Genomic DNA, 12,836 nt, shown 5'->3' with positions numbered 1-12,836 from the left:
TGAAGTAGGGTTTCAGCTGTGATCTTATTAAATGGAACAGCAGGCTTGAAGGGCCCAATGGCCTTATCCTGCTGCTATTTTTTATGTCCTTATGCTTTTATTCAAAGAAAAACATGAGTGAACGGAGATCCATTTTACAACTGAAGGTCCTTCACCAGGACTGGAAGATATTGCAGATAAACAATGTTTTGAAAATGTGCGTGCAGTTACACGCACACACACATACACACACACAGGTACACACAAACATACAAACACATGCACATGAACAGATACACACAGAAACATATAAACAAACATACAAACACAGACACGCACATGCATGCACACACAAAAACAGATACACACACAAACACACATACATATAGATATATATAAACAAACATACAAACACAGATACACACACATGCAAGCAGACACACACACGCACACACACACACACACACACACACACACACAGGAACACAGGCACATGCATACACATGCAGAAACAGACACACGCACAAACACACACACTGGCATACATACAAAAAGAGACACATACACACAATGCACATAGATGTGTACACATACACAGTACACACACACGCACACATGAAATTAAGCACACATAGATCTACACACACCTGCAGACCACACACACACGCACAGATCCATACCAGATCCACACACCATACACCCTCACAGACCAATGCACCCACCATAGATCACACACATACACAGATCCAAACATCCACCCACCCACATACAGACCACACACCCACCTACACAAGTATACACAAATGCACATACACACAACACAGACCATGCAAGCATTCCCACACAAAGAGAACCACACCACTTAACTGTGCCCACACCACAGCACACTCCCCACACACACACTATAGGAAAAGGAATAGAATGGCTAGTGATGTGTTTGAGTGAACAACGAGAAATAGCTAAATCGTAGAAGAGATTTTAGTAGGAAAGGAAAGGAGGCATAATAAGAAAAACGCAGTTTTAGATGATGTACAGTGTGTGTCAATACATAAAGAGGGGAAAAGAAAAAAGGACTCATGAGAATCCAACAAAGTGGATTGGCTACAGTGGCTTGAGAGGCTGGTGAATGAATTCCAGCTGGATGATAATGGGATATAGACAACATCATTACGGGCTAAAAGCTTTAAGTAATTAGGGCAAGTTGCATGGCCAGGCCAATATTCCTTTGAATAATGGTGAGTAAAGGGAAGGGGGAAATGACGATATTGAATTCGATAATCAGCCATGATCAAAATAAATGGCAGAGCAGGCTCAAAGGGCCGAATGGCCTCCTCCGGCATCTAGTTTCTATGTTTCTATATAATTGAGGTATTTAATCTGATCAAAGAATTTTCAAGAATAGAAAGAAATCAGGTATTTCTGCTGCAGGGGGTGTCCAGAGCGAGAGGGCGCAACCTTAAAATTAGCCATTCAGGGGTGACGATGGGGAAGCACTTTTCACACAAAGGTGAGTGGAAATCTGGAACTTTCTCCTTGTAAAGTAAAATGTTGAGGCCTGGGCTTGGGGGAGGTGGGGTCTGTTGTAGATTGTGAACTGGAAATGAATCAATTTAAGGGATGTGGAGAAAAGGCAGATCAATGCGGTTGTGATACAGATCTAGACGGTATCTAACTGATCAGAGAAATCTGTTTGAGAGGCTGTAGTGCCTGGCCCTGTCTATATGGGGTAAGGGCAGGAAATTGCTTTTGCTGGTGCTCGCAATGTTAAAGTTAATTTATTAGTGTCACAAGTAGGCTTACATTAACGCTGCAATGAAGTTACTATGAAAATTCCTTAGTTGCCACACTCTGGCACCTATTCAGTACATTGAGGGAGAATATAGCATGGCCAATACACCTAACCAGCATATCTTTCTCTGTGGGTGCAAATCGGAGCACCCGGAGGAAACCCATGTAGACATGGGGAGACTCCACACAGGCAGTGACCCAAGCCAGCCATTGAACCCGCGTCTCTGGCACTGTGAGGCAGCAGTACTAACAGCTGTGCCACCCACAATAACTTAAGTGCCCGCTGGGGCACGCACGTGGCAAATGCCCACTAAATGGTGCCAGGTGCATATCCGACCATCGTTTGTGGAGTCCTACCTCAGATGGAGGTAAGCACTGCTTGGAGAAAGGGAAGAAAGCCTGGATGGTATTTAAAGAGCAACAAAAAAATAAATTCTCTTTCTCCATTATTCTCTAACAATCTCACAGCAGTGGTACATGGTGTCAATTATTCACTGAAAATTGATGCAGTGCTCTTTCTCTCTCTCTCTTTCCCTTGCCCCCTGGGGCAGTGAGAATGAATTAAGAACTGCAATGTTCTGCTATTGATCTCAGATGAACCTCCAGCGTGGTGAAGTGTAAGGATCACAGCTTTCATCAAGCGAGTTGTAAACGTGAGTAGAAATTGTGATGACTTTGCTTCAAGGTTCCAAAATAATGCTGCCATCATGTCAATCCCTAAACCATTGTTCCCTGTGGAAGAATTCCATTCATTGCAGGCGGGAGGGACTCTTATTCTAAACTGTTTTACCATTTGGTGACTGATTGACAAAGCATTCAAAGTCTTAGGAAATGTCATAGGCATGTTTTCTCAGTCATATAATCATCTTTTAAATTCTTTCATGTGGTGTGGGTGTCCCTGGCAAGGCCAGCATTTGTTGCATATCCCTAATTGTCTTTGGCTTACTAGGCTATTTATTTATTTTATTTACTTATTAGTGTCGCAAGCAGGCTTGCATTATACTGCAATGAAGTTACTGTGAAAATCCCACAGTCACCACACTCCAGCGCCTGTTTGGGTACACGGCCGATGCACCTAACCAGCACGTCTTTCAGACTGTGGGAGGAAACCAGAGCACCCAGAGGAAACCCACGCAGTCACGGGGAGAATGTGCAGACTCCGCACAGACAAGCCGGGAATCGAACCTGGGTCCCTGGTGCTGTGAGGTAGCAGTGCTAACCACTGTGCCACCTTGCTTTCAGAGGTCAGTTAAGAGTCAACCACACTGTGGGTCTGGATTCACATATAGACCATACCAGGTAAGGACAGCAGAATTCCCTATCTAAAAGGCATTAGAGATGGATTTTTTTTGTCATAATTGATGACAGTTTCAGTCATTTTTACTTCCAGATTTATTGATTGCATTTAAATTCCACCAGCTGCCATGGTGGGATTTGAACTCATGTCCCCCAGAGCGCCAGCCTGACCTCTGATTAACTTGAGTAGTTTGAATCAGAAAAGTTCCTGGCTCACTGAACCCACTTCAGAAAGAAATACTCTGAGTTGCAAAATCTTTATTCTGGAGGTGAGTATGTGGGATGCAGTAAGGCCTCTGACCGTGGGAGCAGATGCTCGGAGGACAACAAGTGCTGGGGTTGGCTCGAGATGGTTGAAAGGCCCTCTTAGGTTCTTTGAGACTTGGTCCCAGTTGTTTTAGATTATTTTGGGCCTGCAGCTAGCCTGCACACCTCACCGTCCCTCGCCTCCGATCCCATCCACAACTCCACCATGGGTCCTTCATAATCTCCATCCAAACTTAATGCCAACTCATGCCACACTCCCAACTCCCATGGTCCCTCATATCCACATTCCAATTCAATGCCAACTTGCCCAGTATCCACAGGGGATAGACCTCAGGGATCATGTCAAAATGAGAATGGAAGCTTTTTAAAATCTATTAAAGCTGCCACCAAACAAACTCAACAGTGAAAAGAAACTGCCACTCATGAAATATTAAAGCTTTTAAATCTCCTGAAGTGGTTAAACTGTTGTAAAAACAAAATTGTGTTCATATCTCTAATTCCTTAGCAATCTCTTCAACAATCAATCAAACTGTGAACCCAGACCCTCCTGCTGATATAATTGTAGATTTTGAAATTCAGCCAAGTATTCCTAATAAATAGCATTTGGGGAAATGTCAACAAATAACTCCATTGAAACTGTTTGAAAAGATGCTACACCAATTAAGCAGCCACATTAAGTAGTCTCACAACACCAGGTTAAAATCCAACAGATTTATTTGGTAGTTCAAGCCACAAGCTTTCGGAGTGCTGCTCCTTCATCAGATGAGTCACCTGATGAAGGAGCAGTGCTCCGAAAGCTAGTGGCTTGTGCTACCAAATAAACCTGTTGGACTTTAACCTAGTGTTGTGAGACTTCTTACTGTGCTTACCCCAGTCCAACACCGGCATCTCCACATCATGGTTAAGCAGTCTAACAGATGTTTAATTTTAACAATCACTGGCATCGGCACTCAGTGTTCTTTCAAAGGTTTAAAGACTAGATGATTTAAAAAGCCTTAGATCATCACAGATACACAGACTACATGCTCTTCAGCAGCATTAATGTCCACTCCATCAATAGATTACTCCAGCACTCCAGGTTAAGGTACACACAATGGGGTCTGTGTGAAATGGGGTGTTACCTCCCTATCTGGGTCCTGCCTGCCACTTTTAAAGATCCATAGAGGCTTTAAAACTCCATGATAATCCGGCCCTTAGAATCTTCCATTGGGTGAATCTGAGGCTGTTGGCCCTTTCGAGCCGAGCTCAAAGCTGTCATTCAGAAAAGCCATACAGAGAGCAAGGGAAATTGTCATCAATTTGCTGCAACAAAGTGTTCCTCTTCTTTGTTTGCAATCAGGGCATTTTATTGGAGCCAATTATTCTGCCTCCAACACAGGTTATGCTTTATTTGGGAGAACTTAATAGTTCACCTTGAACATTAGAAAAAGGCCTTTTTATTGCATAAGGAGAACTTATTAGTTCAACATGAACCTTAGAAAAGGGCCAAAAAAACAAAAAATGCTGGAAATTGTCAGCAGGTCTGACGGCATCCGTGGAGAGAGAATAGAGCCAATGTTTTGAGTCTGGATGACCTTTCACCAGAGCAGATTAGATTAGAAAAAGACCCTTCTATGGCATAAGGTGTTTTCCCAGTAACATTGGGTCAATGCCATGCACTCAGCAAACTGGAGAGTTCTGCCAAGATATGGGAAATGTCAACAATTTGCTGCAACAAGATGTGGTCCTCTTTCCTCTTTTATTAGTGCCAATTATCTTGACTCCAACATGTTCTGCTTTATTTGGGAGAACTTAATAGTTCACCTTGAACATTAGAAAAAGGCCTTTTTATTGCATAAGGTGTTTTCCAAGGAACATCAACAGAATGTCAGTGCCTTAACTGGAAGATCCTTAAAAAGCCCCCCAGGACACCAGCCTAGTCCATAAAGAAAGCATTGATCCCACCTCCAATCAAGCCAAGCAAATTTAAAGAGAGGCTTGCCTATTGAAGGGAACAAATCCATTCACTATCGTAATAACCATGCCTACCTTTTCTCATTTAGGATTGCCCTCAATTACATTCCGGCTAAAACAAAACTACTCACTGGTTCCTGGCCGGGCATCTGAAACATCCACCAGAGGTCCAGTGGCCTGTGAGACCGAATGGTAATGGACAGTGTGTGTGGCCGTCAGCGACTTCTGTTTCACAGCTTCTCCAAAGTCGGAATCCGTCAACAGCACAGTGGATCGGTCGTCTGTAACGCAGCAGTATACAAGCATATAAACCGGACTTTCAATAGTGTTTTATCCAAGTGATAAGAATTAAAATGAAAGATGGCCTACACTTTTATATTTAAATATATTACTGCTTCCACAGGGAGTTTCTGGTAAGTTCAGTTCCTGAAATGCTCCATCCAGAAGACACAATTTTAAATGCACCTTCTGCAACCTCAGCCAGTCCAAAGATGAACTTAGAACATTACAGCGCAGTACAGGCCCTTTGGCCCTCGATGTTGTGCTGGGTTAGGTGGATTGGCCATGGTAAATTACCCCTTAGTGTTAAGGGATTAGCAGGGTAAATACATGGAGTTACGGGGATAGGGCCTGGGAGGGATTGTCGTCGGTGTAGGCTCGATGGGCCGAGTAGTCTCTTTTTGTACTGTAGGAATTCCACTGAGGCCAGTGAAATACTTTTTAAAGTTTAGTTCCCAGTGAAACATGGGAATTAAGAGCGACAAATCAGCAACCCAAGTTCTCACAAACAGCCATGGATTAAATAACTGGGTAATCTGTTTTGACGATGTTAGGATGATTGTTGGCTAGGTAACCACAGAAAATTTTCTTGCTTTTATTTGTAATTGTTATGTCCACTTGGCAGTCCTGGTTTAATCCTTCACCTGACCACAATAGAGTTCCGGGGTCACCCTGGATTATGTGCTTCCATCTTTGGAATGGGGTTCAAACCCCAACCTTCTGACTCAGAGCTGAGGCTAAGAGAAAAAGCAAACTGCAGTACGTAGTTCCAGATTGAAGGCCGAGGAAGTACAAACTCTGACACAATATGCTGACTGCTACCCTTCTGTTCTGTAATTCATATAAATCTTTGCTGTCAGATTGGGAAGGTGCAGACGATGGGTAGAATTCTCCCGTCCCGCCCGCCACGGGAATTGTAGCAGCGGGACAAGATCTCGCACTGACCTCGGGTAGGATTTTCCTGTCTCGGGGCAAGCTTGGTGGGAAAATCCTGCCCATAATTCCACTCTCTTTCTAATCATTACTGCCCCTGAAAACATGTGCTTATCCCAAAATTTCAATATAGTTTTAGCATTCTTCATGCTGCTGACAAGAAACAGTGAAATATTTCTATATATGTACTTTTACATACATACATGTATATAAGTAAATACTGTCCTCTGACATTACGCATGGACACTTGTGGTTAATTATGGTCTGCAGGCAAAGTCGTGTAAAAGGAAATTGTAACACAGTGTACTGATGCAATTCTGTGGTCATTTCAAAGTCATATATTCGGTCACTGTTATTATGTAAATATATTTGACATCATCATTTACAGGTAAATACCAAAACATATGGCGACTTTTGAAACAACGAGTCGGAGAGATCTTCTCCACACTATCAGCAGAGAAGCTGTATGTGATGCTACAGTGCCACCACTGGTAGCTGAGTGTAATTACAGAGTGACACAATTACATCAGCACTTCCCATTATATAAGTTGACATAGGAATTTTATAATAGAAACAGTTGACAAGGAAATATCAGAATTTTGATACATTATGAGCACTAAGTGGTGGTGCCAGAGGGGATATATGCATTTGTATGGATTGAGGGAAGACAGATGGTTTTAATATGCTCCATGAAATGTTATCATGGTGATGCTTATTGTTTAAGTTTATTTATTAGTGTCACAAGCAGGCTTACAGTCACACTGCAATGAAGTTACTGTGAAAATCTCTGAGTCTCCACAGTCTGGCGCCTGTTTGGCTACACTGAGGGAGAATATAATACGGCTCAATTACAATTTAGCATCTTTGGACTGTGGAAGGAAACTGGAGCACCCGGAGGAAACCCATGGAGATATGGGGAGAATGTACAAACTCCACCCAGACAGTGGCCCAAGCTGTGAATTGAACTTGTTCCCTGGTGCTGTGAGGCAGCAGTGCTAACCTCAGTGCCATGCTGCTGCCCTAATACCATTGATGAGGACTGAACATTTGAACAAACTACTGGGAAGTAGTCCATGAAACCATATAAATCTACACACTCAAATGCATAAGCACAGATCATAGAATCATACAGCATAGGAGGTGGCCGTTCAGCCCACTGTACTGGTGCTAGGTTTTTAGAAGAGCTTTCCATCTCTCTTCTCCATAAGTCTACAAATATTTCCTTTTCAAGTAAGTATCCAATTCCCTTTTGAAAGTTACAACTGAACCTGGCCAAGACTTGATGGCTTCAGAACAAAGAATAAAGAACAGAGAAAATTACAGCACAGGAACAGGCCCTTCGGCCCACCAAGCCTGCACTGATCTTGCTACCTGACTGAATTAAAACCCCCCACTCTTCCAGGGACCATACCCCATAATTCCCATCCTATTCACAAATTTGTCCAGATGACCCTAAAAACTCACTGTTGTATCTGCTTCCATTACCTCTCCTAACAATGAGTTCTAGGCGCCCACCACCCTCTTGTGTAAAAAATTTGTCTTTGTAAATCTTCTTTAAACCTTTCCCCTCGCACCTTAAACTGATGCCACACACTGGGAGAAAGCTTCTCACTATCCACTTTGTCCATGCCTCTTATAATCTTGTGGACTTCTATCAGGTCGCCCCTCAGTCTCCGTCATTCCAGTGAGAACAAACCACATTTCTCCAATCTCTCCTCATAGCTAATTGCCCTCCGTACCAGGCAACACCCTGGGAAATCTTCTCTGTACCCTCTCCAAAGCCTCCACATCCTTCTGCTAGCGTAGCAACCAGAATTGAACATTATATTCCAAGTACGGCCTAACTAAGGTTCTATAAAGCTGCAACATGACATGTCAATTTTTAAACTCAGTGCCTGGTCAATGAAGGCAAGCATGCCGTATACCTTCTCGATGGCCTTCTCCACCCATGTTGTCACTTTCAATGACCTGTGTAACTGTACACCCAAATCCCCCTGCCTATCAATACTCTTAGCATTCTGCCGCTTACTGTATATTTATCTGCATTAGACCTTCCAAAATGCATGACCTCATATTTGTCCCGATTAAACTCCATCTGCCATCTCTCCACCCAAGTCTCCAACTGATCTATATCCTGTTGCATCCTCTGATGGTCCTCATCGTTATCCATAAATCCACCAACCTTTGTGTCATCTGCAAACTTACTAATCAAACCAGTTACATTTTCCTCCAAAGCATTTATATATATTACAAACAACAGTTTAATGGCCTCCTTTTGTGGTGTGAATGACCTGACAAATTTCCTCCCACCATCCTTCCAGAAAGTGAATTCCAGGTGCTCACAAATTGTTACACAATAAAAATTCTCGTCTTCTCTTTGTTTCTTTTCCAGTTCTCTTTAATCCATGGCTTTGGGTTAATGACCCACCCGCCACTGAAAACAATCTCTCCTTAAGTCCTCTACCGAGGGTCTTTATTACTGTGGCACCTCCTCATAATCTCATAGCAAGCTTGTGTGTTTACTATCAAATAAACTGGTTGGACTTTAACCTGGCGTTGTGAGACTTCTTACTGTGTTTACCCCGGTCCAATGCTGGCATCTCTACATCAGCACTAAGAGGAACAACTTCTGCTCCTCTGGTCTCTCCACAATAACCAGTCCCTCATCCCTGGCATAATTCTGGCAAATCTCTGCATTTACACCAAATCTTACAAAATTAAGGAGGGAGTGTGCTGTTGTTTCTCAAACTGTTGAGGAAGGTCTTACTATCTCCTGGTTAGTGGTCAAAAAAGGAATGAATTGGCAATAAATAAACCAAAAGGTTCATTTGGAATCACAAGCTTGCGGACAGCTCTGCTTCATCACCTGATGAAGGGACAGTGCTCCGAAAGCTTGTGATAGCAAATAAACCTGTTGGACTTTAACCTGGCGTTGTGAGAATTCTCACTGTGCCCACCCCAGTCCAACACCGACATCTCCACATCATAAATAAGGATTAGAAACTGTCGCCAACTTGGTGGGCTGAAGGGCCTGTTAGCGCTGGATTGTTCTTTGTTCTTTGAAAAAACAGATGAAAGATGGATCTACGCCAGTGCATAATATATGAGTGTAGAGTGTTGGGAAGGTGAATTGCATACCGATTGTTTCCATTGTGTCCCTCTCTTCTATTAGAAGCTGAGCGCGAGGGATATCGATGTGCATTCTCAGTGTCTGCTGCTGTTTATTCAGGGTGTCCGATGTCCTCGTGTTTTTACTTGAATGAGACAGAAAAAAGAACACATGTTATTTAATATCTGTGCCTTCAGAAGAGTTCTGGTGTCTGCCGGTAATAATTTTATTATTGCTTGATTATACAAACTTTCTTTGAAGCTAAACAGCCCTCTGACATCCAAGCTACCTTTGTGTTGAATGGTGTGAAACAATAGGTGGGTTTGTGGTATGGAATTGTGTCCAATGGAGGCTGGGTGTTATCTCCTGAACTCATTTACAGGTCAGAGAGTAAGAAAAGACATTGGGCGCAATCTTACCGGCCATTCATACCATGCCCCCGCTGCAGCGAGATCAGAGCATTTGGCAGCCAGCCTGATCTGCAGCAGGATGGGAAAATCCCGCCAGCGTGAATGGTGGCAACGTTTCGGTCTTCACTCAGTAAAAACACAAGGATAGAAGAAATGAAGTGGACCACACATTGCCACTCAAACCTGCTCTGCCATTCAAGATCACAGCTGAATGTCTACACCAACCCCGAACACTTCTCTTATCCTGACACAATGACTCCTAGTTCTTGACTCTCCATTTGGGACAAACCCTTTCAAATCCTTTCCAGCATAATCAAGGACCCCATGCTCCCCGGACATTCTCTCTCCATCTTCTTCTGTTGGAAAAAGATACAAAAGTCTGAGGTCACGCACCAATTGACTCAAGAACAGCTTCTCCCCTGCTGCCATCAGGCTTTTGAATGGACCTTCCTCACACTAATTTGATCTTTCTCTATATCCTAGCTCTGACTGTAACACTACATTCTGTACTCTCTCATTTCCTTCTCTATGAACGGTATGCTTTGTCTGTATAGCGCGCAAGAAACAATACTTTTCACTGTATACGAATACATGTGACAATAATAAATCAAATCAAATTTAAGAATGTCACATTTTCAATGAGATCATTTCACATTATTCTACTCTCTAGACCATATTGCCCATTCTACTCATCCCTCTTTATAGGACAGCTCTCTCATTCCAGGAATCACCATAGTGAACCTCCTGTGCCCTTTAGTTGGAGGTGCAACCTTGTTGAGGCATATAGGATTTTCAGGATGCTTGACAGGGTAAATTCTGAGGGGTTGTTTCCCCTTGTGGGAGAGTTCAGCACCCAAGAACATTTTTTTTCATTAATCCATGGGAAATGGGCTTAGCTGATGGTCAGCATTTATTGCTAGTTGCCCTTGGAGGGCAGCTGAGCATTAGCCACATTGCTGTAGCTCTGGAGTCGCATGTAGGCCAGACCAGGTAAAGATTTCCTTCCCAAAAGGATATAAGTGAATCAGTTGGGTTTTTCCAACAATCAACAATGGTTTCATGGTCATCAGTAGAGTCTTAATTCCAGATTTTTTTTTATTGAATTCAAATTCCGCCAACTGCCCTGATGGGATTCGAACCCGGATCCCCAGAACAGTAGCTGAGTTTCTGAATTAATAGTCTAGCAATAATACCACTAGGACTCCCTATTATGATGCATTTTAAAAAAAATAATCTAGCCTAATCTCAGAGTAAAATGTCACCGATTTAAAACAGAGACGGGAGGAATCTTTTTCCCTCAGATGGTAACTAATCTGTGGAATTCTTCACCGCAGAAGGCTGCAGAGTCTGGGTTGTTAAATATGTTCAAGGCTGACAAATTTTTAGCAGTAAGGAAATCAAGGCAATAAGCAGGAAAGCGGAGTTGAGGATCATCATATCATAACAGTCATGATCTCAATGAATGTCAGAGCATACTTGATGGGTCGAATGGCCACATGAGCTCTTATGGCTTATGGTCTTTAAGGAATGTATATCCATCCTCAGATAAGGAAACTAGGAATTATACACAGCACGCTAGCTATGAAGTGGATTTGAACTCAAGCTCACTACTACGGTGGGTCCCTCAAGTAGGTGAACGTCCCAGCTTGTCAGAACCACCTTACCTCCTCCATGCAACTTTTGCCCTGATCGTTTGGGGGTAGGATCAAATCAAGCATGCTGACCTTAAAAACAGAGTGTAGGAGGCCATCAGACCGCGCAGGTTCTGAGGTGAACTTAGAAGGCCCGCCTTTGTTCTCTGAGACTTGGTCTGAGTTGTTTCAGAAGATATTGGGCCCTTCAAAAATACCCGTCCCTCACTCCCCATTCACCTGTTATGGCCCATCACACCTCCAAACTACCTCCATGTACCTTACCCTTGATGGCTCCATATACCTCCCTGTGCCATCTCCATGCCAACTCAGTTCTCCCCCTCCCCCCATGGTCCCATGTGTCCCCCATGTCATCTCCACAATCAATTGTCCAGCATCTTTCATGGACAGATTTCAGGATGTGGGTATGCCGGCGTTGGACTGGTGTAAACACAGTAAAAAGTCTGACAACACCAGGTTTTAGTCCAACCTATTTATTTGATAATATACTCGCAAGCTTTCGGGTTAGCCCCTTCGTCAGGTGAATGGAGAGTTCTGGCCTCAGACAGAGCATATAAAGCACAGACAGTTTAGAGATTACTGATTAGAATGCGAATCCTTACACCTAACCTGCTGTTCAAGACCTGAAGTGGCTGATAATGTGAGTGGAAGGAGCACTTTAAACTGTGATCAGTGCTCCTTCCACTCACATTATCAGCCACTTCAGGTCTTGAACAGCAGGTTAGGTGTAAGGATTCGCATTCTAATCAGTAATCTCTAAACTGTCTGTGCTTTATATGCTCTGTCTGAGGCCAGAACTCTCCATTCACCTGACGAAGGGGCTAACCCGAAAGCTTGCGAGTATATTATCAAATAAATAGGTTGGACTAAAACCTGGTGTTGTCAGACTTTTTACCAGATTTCAGGAGCCATGAGGAGATGAAAAAAACTTATAACAATCCTATACAAGTATCATACCTACAAACTTGATAACAAGAAATCTCCTTTTCATAAAACTCGTTTAAAGCTTTCACATGATCTCTTATCAAAACAAACTTCTATTCAGACCCTACATCAATGAAAGATAATCTTTAGTAGCCACTTTAAAATGGCAATCAAACACTGAATTCAGAACCCCCTGCTGAGATAATTGTAGCTTTTGAAAATTAGCTGAACATTCATAATGACATA

General features: G+C 42.9%; 1 protein-coding gene across 1 annotated transcript in view; it reads right to left on the bottom strand.

Moving 5' to 3' along the window:
* The window catches only part of LOC145353075 (cell adhesion molecule DSCAM), a 556,699-nt gene that overhangs the window by 26,326 nt on the left and 517,537 nt on the right, over positions 1–12,836 (bottom strand). Inside the window, exons 29-30 of the mRNA XM_080203419.1 lie at positions 9,634–9,749; positions 5,415–5,564 (exon numbers count right to left, since the gene is read on the bottom strand). Coding sequence (XP_080059545.1) covers positions 5,415–5,564; positions 9,634–9,749 — 266 coding nt within the window. The remainder of the gene's footprint in view (positions 1–5,414; positions 5,565–9,633; positions 9,750–12,836) is intronic.

The sequence above is a fragment of the Carcharhinus amblyrhynchos genome, chromosome 15 (assembly GCF_965287045.1).
Source record: "Carcharhinus amblyrhynchos chromosome 15, sCarAmb.v2.hapA, whole genome shotgun sequence".
Classification (NCBI taxonomy): domain Eukaryota; kingdom Metazoa; phylum Chordata; class Chondrichthyes; order Carcharhiniformes; family Carcharhinidae; genus Carcharhinus; species Carcharhinus amblyrhynchos.
Note: the sequence above shows the minus strand (reverse complement) of the source record. Positions and strands in the feature narration are given on the sequence as shown.